This window comes from Cygnus olor, chromosome 2 (genome assembly GCF_009769625.2).
Source record: "Cygnus olor isolate bCygOlo1 chromosome 2, bCygOlo1.pri.v2, whole genome shotgun sequence".
Classification (NCBI taxonomy): Eukaryota; Metazoa; Chordata; class Aves; order Anseriformes; family Anatidae; genus Cygnus; species Cygnus olor.
Genome location: NC_049170.1, coordinates 141,326,101 through 141,339,735, shown reverse-complemented (window position 1 = coordinate 141,339,735; position 13,635 = coordinate 141,326,101). Strand labels below are relative to the sequence as shown.

General features: G+C 39.9%; 1 protein-coding gene across 5 annotated transcripts in view; it reads right to left on the bottom strand.

Annotated features, from left to right (window-relative positions):
* Positions 1-13,635, bottom strand: part of OXR1 (oxidation resistance 1) — a 270,297-nt gene that overhangs the window by 133,849 nt on the left and 122,813 nt on the right. For 3 of the 5 annotated variants that reach the window (XM_040546719.1, XM_040546713.1, XM_040546715.1), the window contains exons 3-4: positions 7,459-7,624; positions 1,415-1,611 (exon numbers count right to left, since the gene is read on the bottom strand). In XM_040546719.1, the coding sequence (XP_040402653.1) occupies positions 1,415-1,611; positions 7,459-7,517 (256 nt within the window). In that variant the 5' untranslated portion in view covers positions 7,518-7,624. The remainder of the gene's footprint in view (positions 1-1,414; positions 1,612-7,458; positions 7,625-13,635) is intronic. The other 2 variants (XM_040546714.1, XM_040546717.1) reach the window with 1 other exon arrangement.

Sequence of the window (13,635 nt, the reverse complement as noted above, 5' to 3'; positions counted from 1 at the left end):
TTCCTAGCACATTTAAAAGTAAAAAGTTCACTCAAGAGCACTGATTTAACTATGCTTTCTCAGAAAACTCATTCTATACTAAAGTATAAGGGATTCCATTTAAGGGTGCTATTCTCAAGTGTGATAGGATAGAATGTCCTTCAAAGAAGGACTGTGCAATCTGAGATTATTAAATATAATTTTGGAATCTATGTCCAAGACACTAACAAACTCATCAATGACTTCACTTTGCCTCATTTTTGTTTATGTTGGGGTAGACAGGATTGAGTGGGAGCAGATAGTCAAAGCTTCTATGAGTTTTTGGAAGGCAGTTCCACAGCTCATTTTGAACAAGGAACATCAAAAACTGCAAATACATATAATCATTGACGACTTAAAATACATCCTTCATTATTAAGTTGTGTAGATTGTTTTTAAAGAAGGAAACTACACTGGCAATTTTAAGCATTCAGATGTAACACATGAAAAATGTTTAATGCAACACATTTTTCTTTACTTTTTAGATGAGTTAAAGGCACATAAATATTTACCTTTAACAGAATGAAATTCTCACATTATACTGCAATAATTCAACAGCCAACAAACCCATAATTAAAATACCTAACTTCTTTTTCTTAAAACTGCTGACTTTTCATGTGTTCAAAGCACAGCATTAGCGTCCATCCCTCTTATTTTTACAACTCCCATTAGCATATCTGCCTCTCAGAAGCATTAATGAACCAGGCACAAACACTAGAAGGTCACTCTTCATGCAGTTTTAACCAGGTGAGAAGCAAAATCTTACCAAAGAAATCAGTCAGGTCCAGGCCTGAAAAGATTTATGGGGAAGCAAGTTATGAAGCACCTGCTAGGGTACCTAAGACAGTTTTATGAAGCATGTAGATACTGAAATCCCAGGAGAATATCCAAAAACCCAAATTATTCAGAAAAAGGTATCCAGAAACCCCCAATTAATCCTGGCTACGTTTTCCTAGAAGTACTCCAAGCTCAGTAGGCCTTCTCCAAACTGGAAATCTTTTCTAAGCAGGAGCATTCTAAATTATCTCTGCCTAAATTCTAATGCAATCGATTGTCAAAGGCAATTACATCCTTCCTATAACCTTCCTCCCCAAATTGCTTCTGTGCTTTCTTCAATAATTGTTCTTAGGAAAAAAAAAAAAAAAAAAAAAAAAAAAAAAAAAAAAAAAGAGGCTGAAGAAAGAATTCTTGTAAACTGTGCAAGATAAATAAAGCAGGTTAATTCTTAACGGTAATTTGACATAAGCATTAAGATATGACATCTTATTGCTCAGTGTGGGCATTTGTAACCTTAACAGCCAAACACAATTAACTAAAAGAAATAAAACACAGGTAAATAGGAAATCCTTGCGATTTTAATGAGCATATTTGACTTTTTCTGTGAAAGAAAACTCACCGATGGTGTAATATCTCTTCAACTCACTCCTCCGTGGGTTGCGTCTTTGGGTATTTGCGGTGTTGTTCTGTTCCTCCTCAGAAGTTGTTGCCTTAGTGGCAAGCAAAGATTTACTGGGCTGAGGAGTCTGAGCTTCAGCTGCCACTGGGTTGCATCCTGGCCCACTAATATCCACCGACTGTGACTTTTTCTTTAATCTAAAGACAATTTAAGGCAGTAAGGTATTATTAATCTTTGTTCTACAGCTAGATTGTATAATCTGCTTAATTTTATACAGAATAACACCACTATATTCACTGTACACAATTCATGCATGTCCCAGCACAACACAGAAGAACAGCAGTGGTAAATTAGACCTTGTAGTAATTTCCCCTTTCAGCTCCCGCTAAATCAGTTACAGCAGTTACGTCTCATCCTACTGCAGCTCACATGTAGCTGCAAACGGTGAACTGCCCTCAGATCAGCCTGCTGAGCTGCCTGTAGGATCAGTCCCTAATCCATTCCAGAGAAGATGAGCTGATACAATTAACCTATCATTACATTTGCTTGGCTTAAATTTCCACAGACAAGGGGAATACAAAGAAATTAAATCATTTGCACAAAGTTGCTGAAAGCCCCAAGAGAAAGGAGCTGACTTATGATCTGAATTCAGTTGTAGCTCTACAACTGCATTTCTCACTCTGCAGTAATTTCAATGTGTTGTTTCTCACATAAATTCAAGATTCCCACTAACCCCTGATGCCACTTTGTGCACTGCAAGAGCAGTGGGCAGAGGAAGAGAAATTCTCTGTCCTGCAGAAGAAATCAGTTCTGCTCCGCTCATTAATGGCATCCAGGCAGATTTTGATCTATTCTCTGAGCCTGACCATTTTTACTTTTTATTTTTTACCCATCTGGTTGTCCACACATCCAGACATAACATCATAACTCAGATACAAGAATATTTTGGTAGACAGTGTCAAAAGCCTTGCTGAAGTCAAGGAAAATGACATGACTGCTCTCCAATCCTCCCCAAACATTTTGCCAGAGTTCTGCAGGACAGAGACACACAAAAACTCTCAAATCCCACTTTGAAGAAGTGGTAAGTACAGTCCCATCACTAAATCACCACAGTTCTGCCATAACTAAGACTGGGCAGGGCTCCCTCCCTAACTAACATGGTGTGAGAAGAAAAGAAAAATGTTATTTGAAATAACGCTCTAGAAACCTTGTTTTGAGAAGGTCTAGCATTTGATCACGTGATCACAAATGATCAAAGGTATTTACCTAAAATGAAGGCTATATATATATTTTTTTTTTAATCGACTCATTGGTTAAGTTGGTATTCCATTATGATGTTAAAATCTGCTACCTTGTTGAATATGCCATATTCATAACAATAATTAAAAAAAATCCCTAAAATTCATTACCACTTGAAACCCTTGGAGGTTTAAAGGATGGTTTTGCAGAAGAAAATCACTAGGTTTTGAGAAATAATGTTCTACATCTGACCCAAGCTTCCACTGTGATTTCTGTAGGTTACAGAGCCTTGCTTCCGTGATGTGCAAAAATGTTGTGTGCAAAGAAGCTACAAAGTGTTTATTACCTCCATAATTTCAAACCAAGGCAAGTGAGACCTAAAGATCAATAAGTGTACATATGTTCTGCATTATGTATTTCTACGCCTGTGCCAATACTCTGCCTCGGAGGAAGACAGACAGCAGGCATGTTGAAATAAATGATAGAAGTGGAAAAATACCATTATGATACACATTCTCAGCTATATAATGAACACTTTCTTGGCCACCAAGGCCATCTGAAGGGCAGTCCAATTAATAAAATAGGTTGCTGCACCGGGGGGAATACCAGATTGTTACAAATATACTGTGTTCTTCTGGAATCAACAAGGAATAAAGGGATAATACCTGTCACCTGAACAGTAAAAGGCCACACGCCCTTTATTAGGTGACATGATTAATAAGGGACTGGGTTCAAATGCCTATAGCAAATTAATGTGCAAAAAGAAATAGTTATTTACTCTGAACACAGGTTCAAGTGAGGACATGAGTTTATAAGTTTATATGAGCTTTTGTCTTTACAAAAACAAGCCACTTACTCAAATGTATCTTATTTCTGCCCACCTGGACTGTGTATTGATACAGTCATGTCTGGCAAACAATTTGAAAAAACACTGCAGCCTTTGAAATGCATCTTCACTGGACTGCAATGCCTTGCAAAGTGTATGTTTTGAAGCCAGGAAAAATAATTCTTTGTAAGCCTGACCCTTTTCCAGCACCCTGCTTTATTACTGGCCTTGCGCTGTGCTTGCTTCCCCCTGCCCTATTTATTTATTTATTTGTTTATTTATTTATTTGTATTTAAAGCTGCACTGGCTGTGACAAGATTTATTTTCTGACAGAAAGGAATCTGAACGTGAAATGCTTCAGGATCACATTTCTTGTTCCTTCTTTATTTCAGGCTGTCTTGTAGAAAAACAAATATAAGATAGAGGAAATGTTGTACAAAGCTTTTTTATCTTTTACTTCATGTATTCCATAGCAGCCTTCAACTAAGATTTCAACAACGGGCAACACAAGTTTTTCAATATTGCTTAGTGTGACCCAAAATGACGCTGCTGCATCCAGATGGCAGAGAATGCCAGCAAGGATTTCAAAGTCAGCACTGCATGAGCAGGACTTGGAAATGCACGTTCAGTGGCAAGGGCACAGTTCTAACTTGACTGAAATCTGAATTAGAAGGGCCAGAAATTTCTTCTTCTGCAGCTATCTTTAAATTATACAAGTTGAAGGGGACAAAAAAAAAAAAAAAAAGTTTAACAAAGTAAAATCTTCAGCCTTTCAGAGGTGTGAAATCCCTAGGAGGTCATTACTGCCACCTCTTGGCTAGCGGTGGCTTCTGTGAAGTATGGCAGTGGTCTCACCTCAGTGTTAAGGCACCTTCACAACAAAATCTGTAAGTTCAACGGAAACATCAAATGAGTATGAAGGCCCAATTACCGACAATTAATTGAGACAGCCCATCCTGGGCTGACGTTCAAGCAGGGCTATAGCAGGGATTACTCAACTGCTACTGACTGGGTCTGGAGATGCAGTGTTTGTTTGGAACATGGCTGATTTAATGGCTGAGCAGCACCTCATTTTTAGACAGCCCTGTCAAAACACACGTTTCACACATCTATCTGCGTAATTCAACTGCACTATTACTAATAACCCATTAAGAACCCATTTTCTCCATTTATATCTCCCTGTATTTTCCTCAGAACAGATGTCACACACCCCAGTAACTCCAGCCATCAGAGACACAGTCACCCCTCGGTGCCTCTGACCTACCCGGCAGCGGCACAGCGCCCAGATCTGCCTCTCAGCATCCCGCCGGTTCCTGATTGCAGAGAAGCTGCTCATATAGCTAATCCAGGAGGGATGTGCATCTCCGAGCTGTGTGATACGACTTATCTGCAGGTAGATACACTGACCAGCTTTTGAACTTCCTCTTTATTTCTCTTTCCATCCTCCCCATGCAAAGTTTTCTACCGCATCTTACGGACAGCCCAACAGATGGCTCCAGCTTTACCTCTGCCTGCCTGTCCAGCTGGCTCCCCGCGCTCCCCAGCAGCATCTCCTGTAACAGGTCACTTTGAACCGATTCTAAACATTTCCCTCAAAAAGCAAAAAGTCTGTTGGGTGGTTAGGCACCGACCACAAAGGGCTCTAGGCAGTCAGTACATATGGGAAGTCACGAAATCCCCGGGCTGGTGAAGTTACTGGGAAGTCTGCTATAGGTTTTAAGAGCATTAGGATTTTGTCCCTAGCACTCACTGTCACAAACCTCCTCGGTTCCTAATGCAATCCATGCATGTTTTCTTTTTATAATTTCAAACCGATTTTTTTGTAAAGCACCATGGAAAAAATAAGGCATCATTCTCTAAACAGATCTTGAAACAAGCATGGCTGGCAGTCCTATCCAAAAGAAAAAAAAAATAATGCTTTTAAACCATGTATGGTGGAAACAAACAAGCATACAAAGCATCCCAGGGGCTGGAAATCTGTACAATTTGATATTTATGAATTTCTAAGTAAAAATGCCTTACAAAGATTTAGAGGAAAGCCTAACTCATTCTTACCTACTGAATACAAAACAAGTCCCTGTGCTCTCTGTGACTATTCCAGAGATTTTACCACACAGTTAATAGGAGAAAAAAAATCATTCATTTGAAGAGTGATGCTTATTCTTCACGTGGTATTTCTGAGTGCCCAGAAAAGCTGGTTATGAATTTGATTTCTTTTGAGCAAGAAATGTGATTTAAACCGATGTCAACAGCCAGGTTTTATCTGATCCTGGAAAACACAAACTTTTTCCTCTGTTTTCAACACACCACTGAAAAGATCTGGCAACTCATATACAAGAGAAAGCCTGAGACAAGTTACTTTTTTCCCCTGTTATCCTGCCCAGCCTCCACACAAATCTGCATTTGCACGTGGCTGGCACTTTGGACTGCCATGGCAATTGTGATGCGTCAGGTAAAAGACTTGTGGCCTGCTTCGGCTCCACTTCCCATGCGAGGCTCCCTCAGCACACTTGCAGCAGAAGGCAATGCTCTGTAAGTCTGCTGGAAAATGGTTTGTTTAATGCTCTGGAATACCACCTGCAGCTCTGGCCATGCCCTCGCAAAGAGAAGATGGCAGAATTAGAATGATACAGAGAAAAAAAAATAAAGAAACCCAACAGCAGCGATGATGAGACAGCACCTCACAAAGAGAGACGAAGCAGCCTGCGGCTGCTCAGTGCAGGAGGGAGCCGATGGCTGGGAGCAGGGCAGGGATCTCCACAGCCATCAGCAATGGAGCATGCGAGCAGGAGGAAATGATTTTTCACCACTTTCACAGCAGGAGATATAAGAAGCACCAAATGAAAGCAAGCAGCAGGTCTGAAATAAACAAACAGTTGTACTTCTTTGAACTGTGTATGATTGCGTGACGGCACTAATTGTGCAGGCTGGGAGTATCACTCAGTAAGAAAATGAATTACACAAGTCAGGGAGAAAACATCCATTATGGGCTATCAAGCATGCAGATACACAGAGGCCACCTTCAGCTCGAAAATTCCTTGAACCAAGGATGGCTGGAAGGTAGAGGGGTTTCACAGCCACTCAGTACATGCACTGCCTCTGATACTGTCCCAAAGTACCACTCCTCCCTAAGTACTGCACACAGCTGAGTGCGACACACTTGCAATTCCAATCTGAATTGGTCATTATGAATTGCAGGGGGAAACAAAACCAAACAACACAAAGCAGCTAGAACATACAACACCGCTGAAGTGGATGCTTGTCAGTAAACAAGAAAAGAGAAAAGCCCTTCAAAATATTACTTTAGGTATTGACCATGCAGCAGAGCTTTCTGGTAACGCAAGCAGCTTATGAGATCGTTTGGTGGCAGAAAACAAGAAGACCTTCGCACAGGTGGCATTATGAAAAGATTAGAACTTAATTCACACCTACACAGCCCAAAGAGCAATTCAAAGCAGTAGGTATTTATTAACAATGCAACTCTCAGCTTAGCTTCAGGAAAGAAAACAGTGTTGGCGCAACAGCTATGTGCCAAAAAATAGTGGCACTTCAACATCATGTTTTGCTTAATGTCCCCCCACCATACGTATCTGAGCACATAGAGCAATATAAAGCACTCTTTTTTTGCTCCTTCACACACACTGTCAAATATTACCATGCAAATCAAAGACACAAGAGCTGTTAGTCACCAGAACACCAGACAGCAAACCCAACCCACCCTCTCTCCACTGCCCAGTCATCCTCAAAGATGTGGTCCCGTACATGCAGGAAAGCTGCCACCATACATCATTATGTAAGAAATGACAATGCCAAAATACAAGTTTCCACAAGGTGTCAGGGGAAAAGATGAAGAATACCCAAACTGTTGAAAAAAAATTTTCTGATATGACCTTTTAACAAAGCTCTGTAGACAACGCTTGTGCCTAATGGGTTTCAAAGGCACACCGCAGAATAAAGATTTACAAAAATGCACACAAACCTTGTGATTATTCCTGGGAGCATGACAGCACTGCTACAGGTAAACCCTTGGACGATCATTTACAGAAGACATATAGATTGGTTGCTGCCTGGTTACATCCATTAACTCCAAGCAGGAGAATCCAGAATCCGCTTGTGGCTCAAGTGGGACAAGGCATTCTCACTGCCTGGGAGAGAAGCATTAGTGAGTCCACTGGCAAAGGATTCAACGCGCTCTACGCACCGCAGATGGGCCTGGAGATGTGCATTCACAGGAGGATGAGGTAGGGCAGCAGTGGAGAAGGCAGTGATGATGATGATAGGGAGGAAGATGGCAGCAATCATGCTAAATACATAATAACTCAGATAGTCACAGTGTATACAGATCATTATTTTCTCCTTTGTAAGCGTTTGTAATGATTAAGAGCTCAAGATCATATGGCTTCACCATGACTGTATAATATTGTACAGCTGCTTTACATGGTGGAAATAATATGCTCAGCAACTAGGCAGCGCATTTTGTCAAGCATAAAAATTTCTTGATCTTTCCTTTTAGGATTTTGAGAGGGTGGGTTGCAACACTGTACTATTTGCTGACAGTTATCTTATCTCTGGACATGTTTTAGAAGAGATGTGAAAAGTAAATTACTATTTTGGATCTTACTATTTTGTTAATAGCTGCTATACTGTTATTTAAATAACTCCCACTAGTTCCATTTTCACAAAAGCTCTTCCAATGCTTTATGCAAATCTACTTTTGTAAAATTTGCATGGGTCTTAAAATTTCCAGCTCTGTCATATTCTGCACAGAAGAAGTTTGCATAATGGTTTTAAAGTGATGGCAATTTCCACTTAATTCATGTTTGTCTCATTAATGCTGTAGCATTATTTCGGATGCAACCTTGTATATAAGGATTGGATTCAAATAATCCAAACTATTTTAAGGTTGTACCACTGAGGAAAGTCTTTACTTCACCTGATTGGAAGGAGCTATTTCCAAAATCTCTTTGTTATAGGCTATGCAACCAGCCCCAGATCCCATTTTTCTGACCATTACCATGAGGTTTTCACACTGGCAGGACCACATCCTATACTACTGTCATCTTTCTCCCAAACACAGAATTCACAGAGTTTTCAAAAATGTGTAGTCAGTGGTCTGGGAGCAGCATAGCATACTTTGAGACACATGGAATACCTCACCTACACTGAAGCCATATAAACTTGTAGCATTTTTTTCTGTATAATTTATTAAACTTTATCATAAAATCTCTTATTTTCTGTGTTAACTGCAAGTAATTTATACATTAAAAAAGCTGCTTTATCCATAGCCTTTTATTTAGGCAATTGCATTTACATTTCTTTTTGAGTCCAACTTTAGGTTTGACTGTTTTCCAAGTTGTTTACAAGTCAGCAGCAATACCCCTGGGCATTTGATGTTCCCAGCATTGCCACAATATATGTAATCATAACGTGCATACATTTATGTAGTCAAATTTGGAAGCAAAAGGGCCTTTTAACTTCCCAAAGAGGCAGAAAGGGGGGTTGGAAGTTACAACACTCTTACAGCAGCACAGATTTGTGCTCTGTAGTTCTACCATCTCAGCAAATAAGCATCAGCACAGCAGGCAACTGCTGCACAAGTTAAAATAAAATGCTGTGGATACCGTTGTCCTAAGACATAAAAATGCAAATCTGCTCATTCTTCTGCCTTGCTCAGTAGCTCTTGCAACTTGAAATGTAAACAGTGAAACAACTTAAACACTTCTTTCAAGATATAGAACCAATTTATAGATTATTATTATTTTTATTCCACAAAACATACATGGGATTAAACATCCTGATTTCTTCACTGAAAATCATTCATTGAGTTTTTAAGGTATTTTGTAAAAGAGGAAAAGGGAATAAATAAACAGTGAGTGAGACCCAGCCAAGGGCATGGCTGTGCAATAGCCCATCAGCTGGAGTGTTTTCAGGTAACTGGAGACCTGTTGTTCTGCATCCTCTCCAGCCTAGGGATGGCATCCCCTCCTGCAGCTGAACACCCTGCCCTGTCACACCGTGACACCCCACTCTCATGTTACACAGGGCTGCTGGGTAGCCTGGGACCAACCTGGACCAGCAGTCCTGGGATCAGCTGCAGCAAGCAAGAGCCACCATTCTTAGCCTAAGCAACTGGACACGGTATAGAGAGTGCAGAGACTGACACTTCGTGACCTGTCACTAGGCTATAGGGGTTAATCCAGGACAGAAGTCACCCACCTCACAGGCAATCACTCAACCCCTCCTCATCGTCCTTCCCAAATGGAGACTTCCCTCCTCTTCCTAGAGCCATGAGAGTGCTCCTCACACTGAGGTTCAAGGTACTCCTTGCCCAAAGCCATCCATGTCCTACCTGGCACTGGGGCTACGAGGATGCATGTGGAAGGCATTATTGCTGTTCCACTTTTCTAAGAACCAGGTGCAGAACATTACACAGATGTAAGACTGAAAAAACATGTAATATCTAGAGATCTTTGGAAGCACCCACCTGTCTTCACTGAATAAAGGGCAATAACAAGACTAGACAAAGGCTGGCAACTTGGTTAGCAAGCCAAACAATACCTTTCTGAGGCACCTAAGTTACCCAATTTGTACAAATACTGTGTTTTCATACTATTGCAGTATAGGTTAGTCTTGAAATAAAGATTACATAGATTTGCAATCTGTGCATAATATATCTTTGCATAAGCCCTCACATGACAAAAAGCAGCTCATAAAATGAAGCAATTAGCACCATCTCACAAAGGGCAGGCTTGTTACAGTGAGTAGGGACAGAAGCTGTTCCTTGAGGAGACTGAAACATCTAGCATTTTTCCTTGCTGGAAACATAAACTGGTTCTCAAAGTACTCTTCAGGATATAATAATGTCAGATAAATCTCTGCAGAAGCACCTTACTTGTCAAAGACAAGTTAGAAACTAGGCAAAATGAGAAATCTTTCATCATCATAGCCAAAGGAGAATTCAGATTTGGCCTTTCAATTCATATATAATTCAAGTATTTTGAATAATAAGTATAATTTTAACTCCTTAATGCAATGTGCAGTCAATGTAGAGATTATATAAAATGAACTTAATATAATTTTTCTTTTTTTTTTTCTTTTTTTTTTTCTTTTTTTCTTTTTCTTTGGTTTGACTGTTATTTGCTAGGCAGAACACAAGGGTATTATTTGATAGGAAAAAGCACAAAGCTGAACCAGGGGAGGTTCAGCCCACACATAAGGCAAAAATTATTTACTGTGAGGGTGGTCCAACATTGAGACAGGCTTCCTAGGGAGGTGGCTGATGCCCCATGATTGTCAGTGTTAGAGAGGCATTTGGTTAACGTGCTCATTGATATGCTTTAACTCTTGGTTAGCTCTGAAGAGGTCAGGCAGTGGGACTAGATGATCTCTGGAAGTCCCTTCCAACTAAACTACTCTATTCTATCTAACACACCTTCCACTGAAAACATACTGACTTTCTTATTACATCCAAGCCACTTTTATTTTCTTGAGGGAGTTTCGCTGGGAACTAGCCATAAAAGTTTGAAAAAATATTTGACTTGTTCTTGTATTTCTGATTCATAAATTCAGCTAGCCAAGGTTACACCAGATGGGAAAGAAAGGTCATCAAAGATACAGGAATAATTTATAGTTCAACAAAAGCATTCTCCTACCCTCCCATCAGGAGACCCTCCTGCTCTAAATATTCAGCTCAGACTAACCCCGAACAGCACGCTCTCTGTTCACCCGGGGTTAGGAACATGGCAAAGTCGTTATCAGCATTTCCTCTACAGCCCCCAAAACAGCCTGCAGGGCTGACTGAGGACCCCAGGCTATCCTGTATTCACATGGATGCTGCAGCCACATGGTAGACAGAGGTCCAGAGCCATGTGTAGGTCCCATCAGAAGCAATTAGAAAATAGAAAGACTGTTAACTGCATCTACTGAGAAAAAGCTTTCTCAAGCATTTATATTTTCATGTCATGTCATCCCAAAAAGTAAGCAATGCCACAAGGTCATTTGATAAATAACAACCTACACTACTCAAACCTCTATATGAGAAGAAAGATACAGCTGAACAAATAGATTGTGGAACTGGGCCTACATACTAAACCAAACAAAAAAAAGCAAATGAACAAAACCAAAACAAACAAAAAAGAAAAAGAAAGAAAGAAGAAAAAAAAAAAAAAAAAGAAAGAAAGCCCACACGACTGTTTTATTTCTCACTTCTGTGGAAGGAGGAACTTTTTTAACAACTTTTTGCTTTGGGCCCACGAGAGCATAAAGGTTGTAAAGACATTTCTTTATGTCTGCACCCTCTGAGCACAGCCCACAAAAACCTTCTCCTGAGACCCCACTGGGTCGCACGAGCAACAACATACCTGGGGAAGCTCTGTCGGAAGAGCAGCAGGACTGCAGGAATGAGAGCCAGGGCACAAGCAAGCACAGAGATATGGGCAAACTGAACCTAAGAAAACCTACTCTGGGCACAGCAAACTATAGTAAAAGAAAAGGGAAAAAAAAAAAAGGAAAACTAAAGCTCTTCATTAATATGAAAGTTTTTACATCATGAGAATGTTTGACATTTCACCACTAATTGCCCTAACTACAGGGACATATAGGACTATAATATCCTAACTGTAGGGACAGAAAACAATGTGTCGTGATCTCAGTAAAAATTTCCACTCTTGGTAACTTCTAGGTCAGCACAGCCATAGGCAGGAGGAGGCACGGCTGGTACTTATCCCACACTAAGCAAATATTTCTTATTTGGATGTTGGCTCACAACGGACGATGCCTACTAACTTCATCAAGGCTGTTAAGGCTCTTTTCATTCCCATCAGGGCAATTTTCTTCTCTTCTTAGCTTTCATTTTAAACTAAGAATCATGACAGACAATTTCTCTTTTCAGCTTTCTTTACAAATGAAATGCCCCCTTGCCTTTTAAGCCAACTTAGTCCAGCCTTTCAGGTCCTTCAGTGTAATCCTGTTTTCTTCTCCACTGGCACCCTGTTATCAAGCCACTGCTCTTTGGTGCCACAATGATCAAAGCATATTGCTGGCTGCTGGAAGGCATCTGAGATTTAGATAGCAGACTTCCACTATTTTAAAATATTTGTCTTTTAAAAACCTGTCAGCATTCACTTTGATTTCTCTTGTTGACTGGAATTAGGACACTTGTAGACTACGCAAGAAGTTGCCACCACCAGATCTCCTTCTGGACAATGCAGCAAGTCCTCTGAATCCTATGCACTCTGCCAGGACTGGGGCTAGTAGGGGTGGCACAAGCATTTGTGTGGCCTGAGACTGAAGCAGATAGGGTAAGCATTTCACTGACAACATGGTTAGAGCAAAAAGCTGAATGACAGACAATATAAACGTACAGTCCAGTACTTATGCAGTTCAGATTTATATAAAGACATAGGGATTAAAAATAAATAAATAAAAATAAAAAACATATGTTTAAAATCATTTATACAAATTTAATATTTAAATAGAAAAAGACATTTTTCAGTCTTTCCTACCATAAAAATAAATAGCCTGTTTCTACACCATTAAGCAAAAATTTAACATGAGGAAAGGTAATAGTTTAAAAGAGAAAGGGAGTCTTTTATTTTATATCCATACTAATGGTAACAATAAATATTGAAAAAGTTGTTTAAAACACACAAAAAAAAATAGTTTGGTTAAATATAGACTGAAGGGTTCATTTTTAAGCTGGATAATTAATAAACCCACCGTGATGTCAATTGCTGTAGTTATCAGGTTTGTCAGTATTTTCTCAGAAGATGAACTTTCTTCAGACAGGTGTTGCCATTCAATTAAATTAAAACAAAGAGCAGCATGATGAAGGGTGTTACTCTTCATTCTTTAATAAACTAGCTGTTTATTTCTGATGCCCTGATTTAGCAGCATCTTTAGGACCCTTAGGACCAGGGGAACAACACAGCTGTCTCTGTCCTGGGAAGGAGATGACCATCAATGCACATAGCATGTCGTATCGACAGATAGCATCCAACTTTTTTTTTTTAACATGGGCAATGTAAATCTCTAAGTGTCAATTTGAAATTGAATAGTAAACAGAAGGATCAGATTTTCAGGTATTAAGGTATGCAGATTCTTTTCAGCCTCCCAGCATATCAGAACTGCGGAGCAGCCCTCCAGAGAGGGATCTGGG